Below are 13,856 nucleotides of genomic sequence, written 5' to 3' on the forward strand. Positions count from 1 at the left end.
AATGGACTTGCCAGCGAGAAGGAGAGCAGGGAAAGAGCAAGCTTCCTTCTTCTACGTCCTTCATGTGGGCGGCCAGCAGAAGGTGTCCCAGATGAGAGGTGGGCCTTCCCACCTCAAATTATTTAATTAAGAAAAAATTCCTAAACCTGGCGTCGCTTTAATCCCAGCACTCAGGAGGCAGAGGCAGGCAGATCTCTGAGTTCAAGGCCGGCCTGTCTACAGAGTTAATCTTCCAGGATAGCCAAGGCTGCACAGGGAAACCCTGTTTCAGGAGAGCAAAAACCCTCACAGGTGTACCCTGGACTTTATTTAATCCCAGATGTAGTCAACTTGACAACCAAGAACAGCAATCACAACTTTACCCCTTGTCAGCTGACAATCATATCTCCTTATGTTATAATTAATTGCCAAATGAAAATAATAGCCATTCATAATTTTGCCCAACATGATGTAACTATCTCACATACAACCCCTAATAGGTTGCATTGTCTCTTCAGGAATATTCTTATTCTTTTTTTTTTTTTTTTAAGATTTATTTATATGTATACAGCATTCTGCCTACATGTATGCCTGCAGGCCAGAAGAGGGCACCAGATCTCATTATAGATGGCTGTGAGCCACCATGTGGTTGCTGGGACTTGAACTCAGGACCTCTGGAAGAGCAAGCAGTGCTCTTAACCTCTGAGCCATCTCTCCAGCCCCCAGGAATATTCTTTTAGTATCTCAAACTCAAATATGATAACCATTGATAGTCTCTTAATTGATGTTACTTTTCAAAGAACAACTTCAAAGAAATTGAAGAAAGAAAACACAAACATTTGTACAAACATTCTTAACAAAATAGGACAGAAAGACTTGTGTCAGTTATAATCCTTGTCTTGCAACTGGTCACGTGGCCTTAGCAGGTTTTTATAAGTGCCTTCCTCTGCTGCCCACCCAGTCTGTCCTCCCTTGGCAAGCACCTCAGCAAGTCTTGGCTCTTTTCCTGGAAGAGTGACCCATACTGTCACTCCCGAAGGGTCTGTTCCCATTGTCACCCTGTCTGGACTAGGCTGTTGTAGTTTCCCATAGACTTTAGGACACAGTAGCACAGAGATGCCCTGAAGATCTCCTGCAACCATGCCTAATCTTTCCGACCTCCATTGTGGAGAAGCAATCAGTTTCCCTTGGTAATCTGGATCAATCATGCCTTCTAACACTGTTCTTCCTTTCTTAACCTGTTGGGCTAAGGGCACCAGGTGCTGCTGGATCATATGACCCACGTACTCACTGTTTTCCCTGGCAAAAGCAACTCATTATTTATTATGTATGTATAGTGTTCTGCCTGCATGTACACCTGCCGGCCAGAAGAGGGCACCAGATCTCATTACAGATGCCTGTGAGCCACGATGTGGTTTCTGGAAATTGAACTCAGGACCTCTGGAAGAGCAGGCAGTACTCTTAACCTCTGAGCCATCTCTCCAGCCCCATAGAAGCAATTCTAAAGGCTTCCATTTAGCCTCTCCAACTATAATAACCGTCACTCCACAGGTCTGGTGACTAACATCAGAATCCTACTTCTAAGTATATCTGTCCCAATTATAATATCCACAGGATGAGTTCAGGGATAACCTCCATCCACCTGTCCACCCACCCCTAGCCCTACTGTGGGTCAGACTTCAGTAAAAACTCCATTAATCACCTGCCCTCCACAAGCCCCTTCTCTAACTGGAGGGCTACAGTGTTTCTGGGGTTTCCTGGAATCCGCGTCAATTCAGAATCAGTCTCCACTAGGCCCCGGAAAGTCTAACTGTTTCCTTTCCCCACACTGTACAGTTACCATTGTAAAAGACTGCAGGGCTCTCTGGGGAAGAACTGGGGAAAGGCTAACAATAAAACTCTTAGGTATTTTATCAAGGTCCTTCCTCAGAGGAACCTGGCCGACCCTTCTCCAAGGGGTTCTGGGTCTGCAAACTGGCTCAAGTCTGGAAATTGGATCACAGGGCTAAATTCCTTTCTGCCATGAGCCTATGTAGCCTTTCACTTGTTTTAGAGTTTGTGTGCTCATACGGAGCAAACAGAGTTCAGCAGGCCTCTTGCCTGTTCATGCCTGGAGACAGCATGGTTGATTAGCCAGTTCAAAGGTCCATAGAGTCCTGGCGCCATCAGACTCACTTTGCCTGTGCTGCCCATTACAGTAAGTAGAGCGCCTTACCTCTGGCAGTTCAGCACTGCCACCTGCCCCAGATACTTCTGGAGCCAGTTAAACCCATCCTTCCAACCTAAGGTCTGGCACAAGGAAAAGGGTGACAGCAAAGCTCTTCAAATGTGCTGGTGCCCCTCTCGCCATTTTTTTGTCTTACACTGTAAGGGAAGAGCCTGTCTCCTGGGCCTTCCCATTGTGGAGGAGTAAGTCTTGCACGCTTACCTGCTCTAGCATTGCGGTTTCCTGGAGCCTAACGTTCCCGCATCACACTAAGCCAAGAGTAGCAGGCATCTCCAGCGCCTTCTCAGTAGGACATCTTGACAGATGCTGCAGCCACCATTCAAACTTTTGACACTTTTTTGGGGAGGGGGTTGTTTGTCTATTTTTCTTTCTTTCTTTCTTTTTTGTTTTTGTTTTTGTTTTTTCGTACAGGGTCTCTCTGTGTAGTCTTGGCTGTCCTGGACTCACTTTGTAGGCCAGGCTGGCCTTGAACTCACAGCAGTCCGCCTGCCTCTGCCTCCTGAGTGCTGGGATTAAAGGTGTACGCCACCACGCCTAACTATGTTTATCTATTTTTCAAGATAGGGTTTCTCTGTGTAGCTATGGTGTCCTGGAACCCACTCTGTAGACCAGGCTGGCCTCAAACTCAGATATCCATCCACCTCTGCCTCCTGGGTGCTGGAATTAAAGCTTTGCACCACCACTACCACCTGGCTTTTGTCACCTTTATTTATTTATTTATTTTAACTGTGTGAACTTCTCTATTAAACCTAGACTCTCCACTCTGTGGGCCCCTATCAATAAACTCGGCCTGATACAGTTTAATTTTCCTCCCGCCGTTATCCCGCACCCTTCAAATCCATCCCTACTCATGGTCTCCAGACTTCTGCTTGAATGAATTAGCAAACGCATTAAGCTCTTTAGTATGCGGTGTGCCTCCTCATGAGCTACACGGTCTGTCTCCACTCGAGGAGCCTCTTAGCCTTAGGTCTGCTTATAGGTCTAGAGGCAACTCCTGGTCAGCCCCTGTTGCCTGGCGTCTCCTCCAGAGAAACTCCCTGCTGGTTTAGCAGTTAATGAAGGATTAATGTCCTCAGCCAAAGGCACAAGAGGCAATATTTCATGGTGTTGGGGTACATCTGCTGAGGGTGGGGTGACTACTTCCTCAGGTGAAAAAACCCTTGAGAATCGGAGGGTGCAAAGTTCTCAGCTTCAGTAGGATCCTCCCACCATTTCCAGCCCAAGTTACAGGGTCCCATCCCTTACCAACTCATGCGCTCGCTTTAACGCCTGCCAGGCCTCCTCTCTACCCTGCTTCAGCGCTCCTGTATCCCTTTCTCCACAGCACCCCACGGTCTCCCCTGGGCTCTTAGGCTGAGTCCTTCCTGTAGGAGGGACAGGCAGGGATGTCCCTTTCTGTCCCTACTGTCTCCAGGCATCTGGGCCTCCTCCATGAGTTTTGTCTGGCAGTTGAGTCTCACATGTGAGGCGTGTGTGGGTGAGCCTCCTGGTCCCATGCACAAGTCAGAAGGTGTTCTTGGTACCAACTAGAGCGCGAATTTACCACTGACATCTGCCCTTGTTCTGCTGAGTTGACTGTGACCCTGTGGGAGCTTACACTGCTGTGGATTTACGGAAATCCCCATGTTGCCTCCCGAATGTTCCCTTGGGAGCACAGCTGCTGCCTCTTCCTCCTTGTTCCTCAGGGACTCATGTCTTTACCTAGGTCATCTTCCTGGAGAGACGTGTGTCAGAGCTGGAGAAGGACAGTGCGGCTGCTGGGGAGCAGCACGGCAGACTGAGGCAAGAGAACCTCCAGCTGGTGCACAGGTGAGTGTCGCCTGTGGCCTGGCACTGCCCAGAGCCACCACAGCACCACTCGCACCCTGTTCATTCTCTGCCTCACCGAGCAGGATCCTCCAGGGAGCCAGTTTGCACTTGGTAGCACCCATCCACTCACATGCTGGGTGATGCCAGGCATGGCCAGGAGACCGTGGCGGGTTGAGCTGAGGCTCGGCAGAGGTCTGCCACAACAGCACAGACGAGACGATAGGGCCCCTACTTGCCTGTATGCATGCAGGAGCAGTTAGGGAGGTACACCTGAAAATGGTGAGCAGGGCATGGTGGTGTAGGCGCACAGCCAACACTTGGGAAGTGGAGGTAGGAGGCTCGTGCGTTCAGGGTTATTCTTGGCTAAACAGTGTGTTCAAGACCAACCTAAGATATATGAAATGCTGCTGGGGAGGTCGTTCAGCCAGTAAAGTGTTTGCCTTGGCAAACATGGAGTCCTGTGTTCTGTCCCCAAGTCCCATGTAAAATGGTAGGCACAACGGCACACATGTGTAATCCCAGCATTGCGGAGGTAGAAACAGGAGGCTCCTTGGGGCTTGTGACCGACAGTGTGGCCTAATCAGTGAACTTCAACGAAATTGGACAGCATCCCTGAGGATAGCATCCAAAGTTCTCCTCTCTCTTCCACATGCATGTGTTTCAAATTTTAAAACAGGGCGATGGAGAGATAGCTCAGCAGTTCAGAGCATTGGCTGCTCTTCCAGAGGATCTGGGTTTGGTTCCTGATACCCTAGCAGCTCACACCTGTCTGTACATCCAGTTCCAGAGGATCTGACCTCTTCTGACACTACACACACGTTGTACACAGACGAACATGCAGGCAAAACACCCTGCATACAATAAATCTTTCCCTCAAAATGATAAATTTATGTAGAGAAAGTGCCTCAGTTAGTGGAGCATGTGCTACATGAGCCCTGAGTTCAAAACAGACCCACAGAGTGAGAGCGACTCACTGTGCCCAGAGCCTGTGTAGCTCGATTTTCTGGAGCACTTGGTACTCTTGATGGAGCTGACCCAGGGTCCATCTGCAGTCAGCGTATGGTCTGGGAGCCTCTGATGATGTCCTGAGCACCTGGCCCAGGGGAACCTGGCATCCCCACACTGGCCTGGGCCCTGGGCTGAGTCTCCCGAGGCTCTTGCTGCCCTCTTTCATCCTTTGTAACTCTCAGAGCCAGATACTTTCTCCACTTTACAGATGAGGAAATGGAATCAGTGCAGCTTACATGGTTGGCCGGGGGCTCAGAGGACACCAGGTAGGGTCTATGGGGCTGAGGGCAGAGCCCTGCCCTGGAGAACCAGGTAAGGGAGGTACTGTGCAGGGCCATAGATGGCCTCTATGGACCTCAGCCCTTTTATGTGGCTTAGCCCAAAGGTAAACTGAGCAGGAAGACAAGTTGCATGGTGTCCTCACATGGGCACACTTACATACACACAAGCAGATTTCCCACGCATATAAACTAAATAGAAATAATTTTTCAAAAAGAAATGAAAAGGAACCAAGTCTGGGTTTGTGTGTCTGTAATTCCAGCACACAGGAGGTGAGGGCACGAGGGTCGGGAGCCTTACAGATGTGTTGTGAGTGTGGCTGACCTTCACTAGCACGTCCCCGTGGTGCTGTTCTTCACCCTGGATGTCTCCATGAGGCTCTCAAAGGTTTCTGTGCTGGGCACTTGATTTTTGGTCTTTAACTCTGAGAAATAGGTGTGCATGTGCATGCACCACACACGAGAATCTGAAGAAATTGAGGCAGTTGGTTTTCTTTCCACCCTGTGGTTTCTGGGACTCAAGCTCAGGTAGTGAGGCTTGGTGGTAAGCAATTTTACCTGCCAGGCTATGCTGCCGCCCTGCTGCACTTAACGTCTTTTGGTCATAGTAGATATTCTAGATCTTTAATTTTCTTCATTTTCATAATATCTAATATTATCTTTTTGTCCTTTTTCCCCTTTTGTAATATCTTCAGCTTTGAATTGGAAACTTTCTAATTTAACTTTCTTATTCAGTTTTCACTTCTTCCTTTCATCCCATCTCTGTCTCTCTTTGGAGTCACTCAGAGTCTCGTATATGCTGCGCAGGCACTCTACTCCTGAGCCTCCCCCTCCTAATGTAAACTTCTCAGAGCTTTTTTGGTTTTGCTTTTTTGAGACAGAATTTCTCTGTGTAGCCTTGGATGTCTTGGAACTTGCTCTATAGACTAGGCTGGCCTCAAACTTACAGAGATCCTCCTGCCTCTGCCTCCCGAGTGCTGGGATTAAAGGTGTGCGCCACCTCACCTGACTTTAAGACTTTTTAAAAGTAATTTATTCAGATTACATCACAGTTGTTATCCCCTCACTTGTATCTCCCCTCCCTCCCATTTTCACCCTAGTCCCCTCCCCTAGGTCTGTGGCAGAAGGGGACCTCCTCCCCCACCACATGATCACAGCCTATCAGGCCTCTTCCTGGTAGCCTGCTTCCCCTTCCTCTGAATGTCACCAGGTCTCACCACCAGGGGAAGTGGTCAAATAGGGGGCACTAGAGTTCATGTCTGAGTCAGTCCCTGCTCTCCACACAATTATGGAAAATGTGCTATCCATTGGCCAAAGCTGGATAGGGACTATAAGACTTTTTAAAAATCCATTCTTCCATAGCTGCCACTCTTTTTATTTATTTATTTATTTATTTATTTATTTATTTATTGTATATGAATGCTTTATCTGCAGAACAGAGCATCAAATCACATTATAGATGGTTGTGAGCCACCATGCGGTTGCTGGGAATTGAACTCAGGACCTCTGGAAGAGCAGGCAGTGCTCTTAACCACTGAGCCATCTCTCCAGCCCCATAGCTGCCACTCTTATTTCCTCACAGCACCAGACTTTCCAAACTGGGCATCTGTATGATGTGGTTCCTCATCACCCCTGTGCTGTCTGGTGCTGAGGCACTCACGCAGAGGTTATGGCTTTTTCACAGCTGTAGGCAGGGCTGGCAGGACTTTTCTCAGGGACTGTCTCTGACTCTCCATGTCTTCTACAGGAAGCCAGGCAAGGGGCCAGAGCCTCAAGCCTAAACAAGGCTCTTCTCTGAGTGACCCTGGAGGGGACTAGGTGCAACTCTATCATAGCCGTTAGGGACCACATGTACCAAGGACCTGGTGTAGCCCCTCGAGGGTATGATGTGCAAGCCTCACCACAGTCTAACTGTGCTGCCTGTAAAGGCTGCACTTGCCTCAGCAGTATGGACTTCCTGTCACTTGCTTCCTGCAGAGTGCTGTGGCCATCCTGGGACAGCTGCTCCCGGATCAGTGTACAATGCCTCAGAACAACTCTTCATATACCTTACAGACATGCACTTCTCCTCCCCTTCCCCCTCAGAGCCAACGCCCTGGAAGAGCAACTTAAGGAGCAGGAGCTCAGAGCGCAGGAGAGGGTCCTGGAGGAAACCAGGAAGCAGAAGGAGCTCCTGTGCAAGATGGAGCGTGAAAAGAGCATCGAGATCGAGAACCTGCAGGCCAGGTGAGCAAAGCTCTGCTGCAGGCTGGAGAGAGCCTGTCTACCTGGGAGGTGTAGCATCTAGGGAGAAGCTTAATAACAGAAAAAGGATACTCAGCTGGGCGGCGGTGCACACCTTTAATCCCAGCACTCGGGAAGCAGAGACAGGTAGGCTTTGTGAGTTCGAGGCCAGCCTGATCTATAGAGCAAGTTCAAGGACAGTCTGGTCTACACAGAGAAACACTGTCTCAGAAATTTTTAAAAATTTTAAAATTCCAATAATTTGTGTTCGTGCATGCATGTTCATGTGTGGAAGTCAACCTGCAGGAACTGGTTCTCTCCTGCTGCCATGTGGATTTTGGGCATTAAATGCAGGTTCAGTTGAACACAGACTAGCCTGGTAAATATAGAGACCTCGTCTCTCCATATTCCCCAAAATATCAACTTTTATTTTAAGAGAATTTGGCAGAATCACTTTTGTCTTTGCTTGGAACCGATGCCATGGGTGCTTGGTACATTAACAGTCACACTCCAGGAGCAACTGATTGTGTAACTATTCATACACACTCACACCTGATGGAGCTGTGCTGAAGGGACACTGGGGCCAACCGAAGCAGCTTCAGTGGCCAGAGCTGTGAGTGGCAATGGTAACACGCCCATGGGAGGATGGCCAGGGTGCAAACGACATGGGACACAGTCTGGGAGACACAGACGAAGAGATATAAAAGACACAAGGATAAACCTGGGAAGCCCTGGAGTTTGGTGGAATGTGTGTTGATTAACAGTGTAATCCAGCAGGGTACAGGCTGTGATGTGCCACAGTGATGAGTAGGAAAACCAAGACAGAGACTCTATACTGTCTACAGCTTTTCTATAAAACTAACATTCCTAAACCCAGAGTACCTTTAAATGCCATCATGGAACTGGTTTTAGTGGTGCACGCCTTTAATCGGGAGGCAGAGGCAGGCAGATCACTGTGAGTTCGAGGCCAGCCTGATCTACAAAGTGAGTCCAGGGCAGCCAAGGCTACACAGAGAAACCCTGACTCAAAAAAAAAAAGAAAAGAAAAGAAAAAAGAAAAAAGGGCATCATGGCCAGTGCAAGGTGGCACACACCAGCAATCCCAGCATTCAGGAGATAGAAGCTGGCTGATCAGGAATTCAGAGTCATCCACGTCTACACAGGAAGGTTGAGTCCAAACTGGGCTTTACAGTGCACTATCTCAAAAGACAAGAACAGACAGTAAAAAAGCTGCGTGGTGGGGTAAGGTGAGGCATGGTGGGTCACAAAACAGCTCCCATGCCTCCTGGGGGAGCAGTCCCCAACCTGTTCTCGTGTCCTAGGTTGCAGCAGCTGGATGAGGAGAACAGCGAGCTGCGGTCCTGCACGCCTTGTCTCAAGGCCAACATCGAGCGCCTGGAGGAGGTGAGCTGTGGGCCTGCTGCCTGTGGGAAGGTCCTGCCTAGAAGAGATGCCGTCCTCCCCTCTGCTTGTCACTCCAGCATGGAGCCAGGACCTGTGACCAGGGCCTTCCAAACAGAGGAGGGCAGGCTGATAACACTGGGCCCTGCTGTGTTCAATGCAAAGGAGCTGCTGTTCAGACATTTTCCCCACCCCAGCTTTTCAAGCCTCCCACAGCTGGGATCTGCAGGCCCAGAGCCCTCACTGTGAACACATGTCTGAGGTGACTGGAAGATGGTCTTGCTTATCGGCAGGCAGAGGCCTCTGGGAAGCTCTGAAATGAGAGTCTTTCCAGCCTCCCTAGGGTCTGACTCCTGTAATCCAGAGGAGGAGCCAAGCAGGAGCATCCCACAGCTGCTGAGCTAGAGCTCGTCTTCATATGAAGGTCCCTTGGCCACAAAGCAGGGCAGCTTTGCCTGATGACAAGAAAGCAGACAGTCCTGTCACGGACTGAGAGTGGGGGCCACGACATGTGTCACTGGACTGGGAGAGCGATGGTCTAGAGCACAGGCCATCGAGTCAGGCAGCGTGTCCGGGCAAAGCAGTGCCACTGCCTGTGCACACCGGGGTCTGTTTTCACAGGAGAAGCAGAAGATGCTGGATGAGATTGAAGAGCTGACACATCGGCTCAGTGAAGAGCAGGAGAATAAGAGGAAGATGGGGGACAAGCTGAGCCATGAGCGGCACCAATTCCAGAGAGACAAGGAAGCAACTCAGGAGGTGAGCTGGGCCATTTGTCCCTTCCCCATGTCCCCATATTGTCTAATGTAGCCTGCTCTCTGGAGGAGACCAGGAAACCCTTTTGCTGCCTGCCACTTTGGGCACTGCCACTGGTGTGCACTGAGTGGCTCTTTGGAACACAGATGAATATTTTCTCAGGAGAGGGTGGTGAGGTTAACTAGTGGGAGCTCACCTTGTGGTCGCCTCACAGCTGATCGAGGACCTCCGCACGCAGCTGGAACACCTACAGCTCCTCAGACTGGAAGTGGAGCAGCGCCGGGGCCGCAGCAGCAGCCTGGGCCTGCAGGAGTACAACAGCCGTGCCCGGGAGAGTGAACTTGAGCAAGAGGTCCGCAGGCTCAAGCAGGTGTGGCTCCGCCCTCACACCTACCCTCACAGAAGCTCCTGGAAGGGTTGCATGAGAAGGGGCACCACGCTGGGGTCCTTCCTGAGCAGGGCCTTATCCCAGCAAGGAGCATACAGCTCTGTGTGACACTGCCATGTCCCCTAGGACAACCGCAACCTGAAGGAGCAAAATGACGAGCTGAATGGGCAGATCATCACCCTCAGCATCCAGGGCGCCAAGAGCCTCTTCTCCACGTCCTTCTCGGAATCACTGGCTGCCGAGATCAGCTCTGTCTCCCGAGATGAGGTAACTCGTCCTGCCTTCAGATGACCCCAGGTCGGTTTACCCTGCCTGCACAGCTCCTCCCCTTCTCTCTCTGCACTGACCCTTTGCTTTCCTGCAGCTCATGGAAGCAATCCAGAAGCAGGAGGAGATCAATTTCCGCCTGCAGGACTACATTGACAGGATTATTGTGGCCATCCTGGAAACCAACCCATCCATCCTAGAGGTCAAGTAGGACATCTTAGCCCAGTTTGGGCTGATTATAGACTCCACAGCACCCCAGAGTGGCCCTGTCTTGCCACAAAGAGCCAAGACCAGCAGGTCCTGCTGCTTACCAAGCGTAGGGTGTACGGGCCTCATGCAGCTGGACCGGGATCACAAAGAAGGCTGCAGAGGGCACTAAGAAGGACAAGAGGGAAGTCCACAGCAGACAAGGAGTGCAGAGGCTGGGGTCCCTGAACACCAGGATGCCAGGGCCTCCCACCAAAAGCCCGCCTAGCCAACCACACCCACGTCTGCTCAGCAGCATGCAGATATGTGGGCTTAGTCTCTCAGGCTGGGATGGGCCCCTGGTGACTCTCTGGTCCACCCTTCTTCTTGCTATGCAGCCTTTAGGAAGAGAGGGAGAAAAATGAATCCTCACCTCAGTTGCTGCCTCTCACTCGTGTTGACATGGTGCCACCCAAGCTTGGCCATTCCCACATGGTATGCAAGCTGAGGACCCAAAGTTGGACATAGACATGTTAGTGCTGGACAGACAGACAGACAGGCAGGCAGAGATGGCACGTGTGGGGTCTGGTCTGGAGCCACAGGCCATCCATTCTCCTTGCGCTGCTCAGGCCACCTCCCACCAGACGGGCTTCCATTCACCTTTGGACCCAGGGCCTCTAAGCCACACAGCCATTCTCTGGCCAGACCCTCAATACAGTAACTCGTCCTCTCTGGCCCTCTTGTGGGGGGCTAGAGCTGCTAGTTGATGCTGACTATGGAACTCACTTCCTGGACTGGTGAACACTATCGGCCTCTCTGATCCCAGGTGCAGGTGCTGCTTCTCCTCAGGTGTGGCCTAACCTGGCTCCTGGGCCCACACCCTCCTCAGGCTGACTTTACTGCCTTGGGAAAAGTCTACACTCCCCAGACAATAGTCAAGGCCTCTGGAACAGTTTCCTTCTCTGCTTTTCACTTTAAATCACTGGGTGTCCCCTAGGAGTCATTTTTACTGGTAGGTGCGTGGAGGAGGCTCTGACAGACCCAGAGGCAGAAGAAGGCTTGCTGCCTGCCCCTGCACTACCCATAGAGCTGCCGCAGCACCCTAGGCAGCTGGGCCTGAGCTTGAGCACTAGCTGGAATCTGGGTACACCCTCTGAGACCACACCATGGGCTGTGTGAATGTGTGTGCGTGTGTGTGTGTGTGTGTGTGTGTGTGTGTGTGTGTGTGTGTGTGTGCACGCGTGCGTGTGTGCGCATGCATGAGTGCGCACACATGTGTGAGTGTATGTATGCTTGTGCCCACACGTGCTGCCCTGCATCCCTTCACTGCCTACCCTCCCCCTTGCCTACCTTCTACACTACAGTTTAAGATGTTGCCTCGTATTGTACATTTTGGGGAAAGCCTTGTGTGTAAATCAGTGTAAACTTGGAGGACAGATTTTTCTATCATGTAGAGTAGGTATTTTTTATAGATTGAAGGTTGATCAATTTTTTAATACTTTCCAGAGAGAAAACTATCTGTGTATACATATGAAATATATATATATATATATATGTATAATATATCAATACTGGAGCCCTGCCTTTCTGTGCCCAGGTCCAAGCCAGGATAAGGCTTGTGGCCTGCTTCTGCTGTCTGCCCTGCAGTGCTCACTGTAAACACAGGTCTCCACGAGACACTGGGAAACACACTCATCACCAACTTGCTCACGGCATCTGCTTCAGCTCTCTGAGAAGTAGCTCTTCCTCTGGGGCATGGAAAGATGGGAGGGCAGGAGGATCTCGTCCCATGTGTCAGCCACCACAGATTAAAGCTGTTACTGCACACAGAGGCCGGCTCCTTTCTCCACAGGGGTGGTGCGGTGGGTGGCTGTGGGCCTGGCCTTTATCTCTCCCAGGTTTCTAGGGAGATGATATTGTTATTTAAGTATACACCACAGGAGACCCTGAGTTTTCTGCCTTGATCAGGTTGGGTCTACCCTGAGGGCCCAGAAGTGCTCCTCTAGAATGGGCAGAGTCTGGATTCTGAAGTGAGTCACTCTATTGACAGTTACTTCTAAAGGCAAGATCCCAGTGACCTCCAGCAGCCCCTTACTAGTAGGACTTGTGCCCTGAATAGAGAGCCCAGGCGGGGCCACCTGGAGCCTTAGTGGAGCTTGGCAAGTGGGCAGAGGGCTAAGAATAGAGGTGGACATGACAGATCTCAGGTGCGGTGCTCTTACCTCTGGGCCACACATCCTGTATCCAAGTGGAGTCGCTGTGTAGTGTGTGGTGAAACAATCAGAGCCACAGAGAATGGAAGGAGGAATATCCCCAGGAGGGACCAGCGCAGAGCACAAACACAGGCTAGGGAGGGAGGAGGCAGAGGCGGGAGGACAGTGTGGCTCAGAGGCCAGGCTGGAGGGCTGGAGGGCATCTCAGGGTGGCACAGTTGTCACTGACAACGCATCTCACCAGAGCAGCAAACCATGCTCCCTTGCAGTCCCGCCTGGGTTCTATCCACAGGCATTTGATTGACACCAGCAGGGTGTCTCTATGCCCAGGAGATGCTGGAAACAAGGAGGGCGTCCGGCAGCCTGGCAGCCCCTCAGTTTATATTCCAATTAAGCATGGTCTGTTCAACCCCCAGTGGGAGATTCTGAGGGAGCCAAGCCCCAGGAAGACAGTTCCCCATTTGGGATATGTCACAAGGGGGTCTCATGGTTGCAATGGATTGTTAGTAGAAATAGTGTAGAAAAAGCTATCTTAAGAACTTGGGGGGGGGGGGCCAGTATGCCTAGAGGATAATTCTAGGAGTTGCCATCCCTTAGTCTGATGGTGGGGGTGTGAGGGAGTAGCCACGGGGCTTGCCAACTCCTGAGGCTGCAGCAAGGCTCTAACCAAAACCCTGTCTCCATTTGGCTCCTGACATCGCTCATATCTTCCCAGTCTTGATGAATTCTCTGTTAGAGAAGAGTGTAAACGAAGCTTGGCCTCTGCAGATTTAAATACAGACACTAGCCTCCCTGACCACCCTGGGGGTTACCCACTATTGGTGAACCCAAGAAGGTACCTAGACATAACGGCCCTGAACTTGCTGGCATTTTGGAAACGAGAAGAAGCCCAGAGCCCAACAGGAATTTTAGCTAGGAACCTCCATTTACGTTCACTACGACGTTGGTGTTCTGACTTGTGTCATATGTCACTCATGGAAGTCAGAGACACTTAAATCCGAGTTTTAGACCCTGAGTGTTCATCCAGTAGGCATTTTGACTCTGTAATAGCTTCTGTGTCTCTTTATAAACCTGGGGTTTCACGAGTGTTAGCACGCTAACGGAACCGTGTCTGCAGCACC

General features: G+C 50.7%; 1 protein-coding gene across 3 annotated transcripts in view; it reads left to right on the plus strand.

Moving 5' to 3' along the window:
* The window catches only part of RAB11FIP3 (RAB11 family interacting protein 3), an 80,263-nt gene extending 67,912 nt beyond the window's left edge, over positions 1–12,351 (plus strand). For all 3 annotated transcript variants that reach the window (XM_084763084.1, XM_084763085.1, XM_084763083.1), the window contains 7 exons: positions 3,912–4,015; positions 7,387–7,527; positions 8,847–8,928; positions 9,547–9,684; positions 9,896–10,051; positions 10,196–10,336; positions 10,434–12,351. In XM_084763084.1, coding sequence (XP_084619210.1) covers positions 3,912–4,015; positions 7,387–7,527; positions 8,847–8,928; positions 9,547–9,684; positions 9,896–10,051; positions 10,196–10,336; positions 10,434–10,547 — 876 coding nt within the window. In that variant the 3' untranslated portion in view covers positions 10,548–12,351. The remainder of the gene's footprint in view (positions 1–3,911; positions 4,016–7,386; positions 7,528–8,846; positions 8,929–9,546; positions 9,685–9,895; positions 10,052–10,195; positions 10,337–10,433) is intronic.
* Positions 12,352–13,856: the final 1,505 nt, after the last annotated feature.

This window comes from Acomys minous, assembly GCF_964271855.1.
Source record: "Acomys minous genome assembly, chromosome: 16".
Taxonomy (NCBI): Eukaryota; Metazoa; Chordata; class Mammalia; order Rodentia; family Muridae; genus Acomys; species Acomys minous.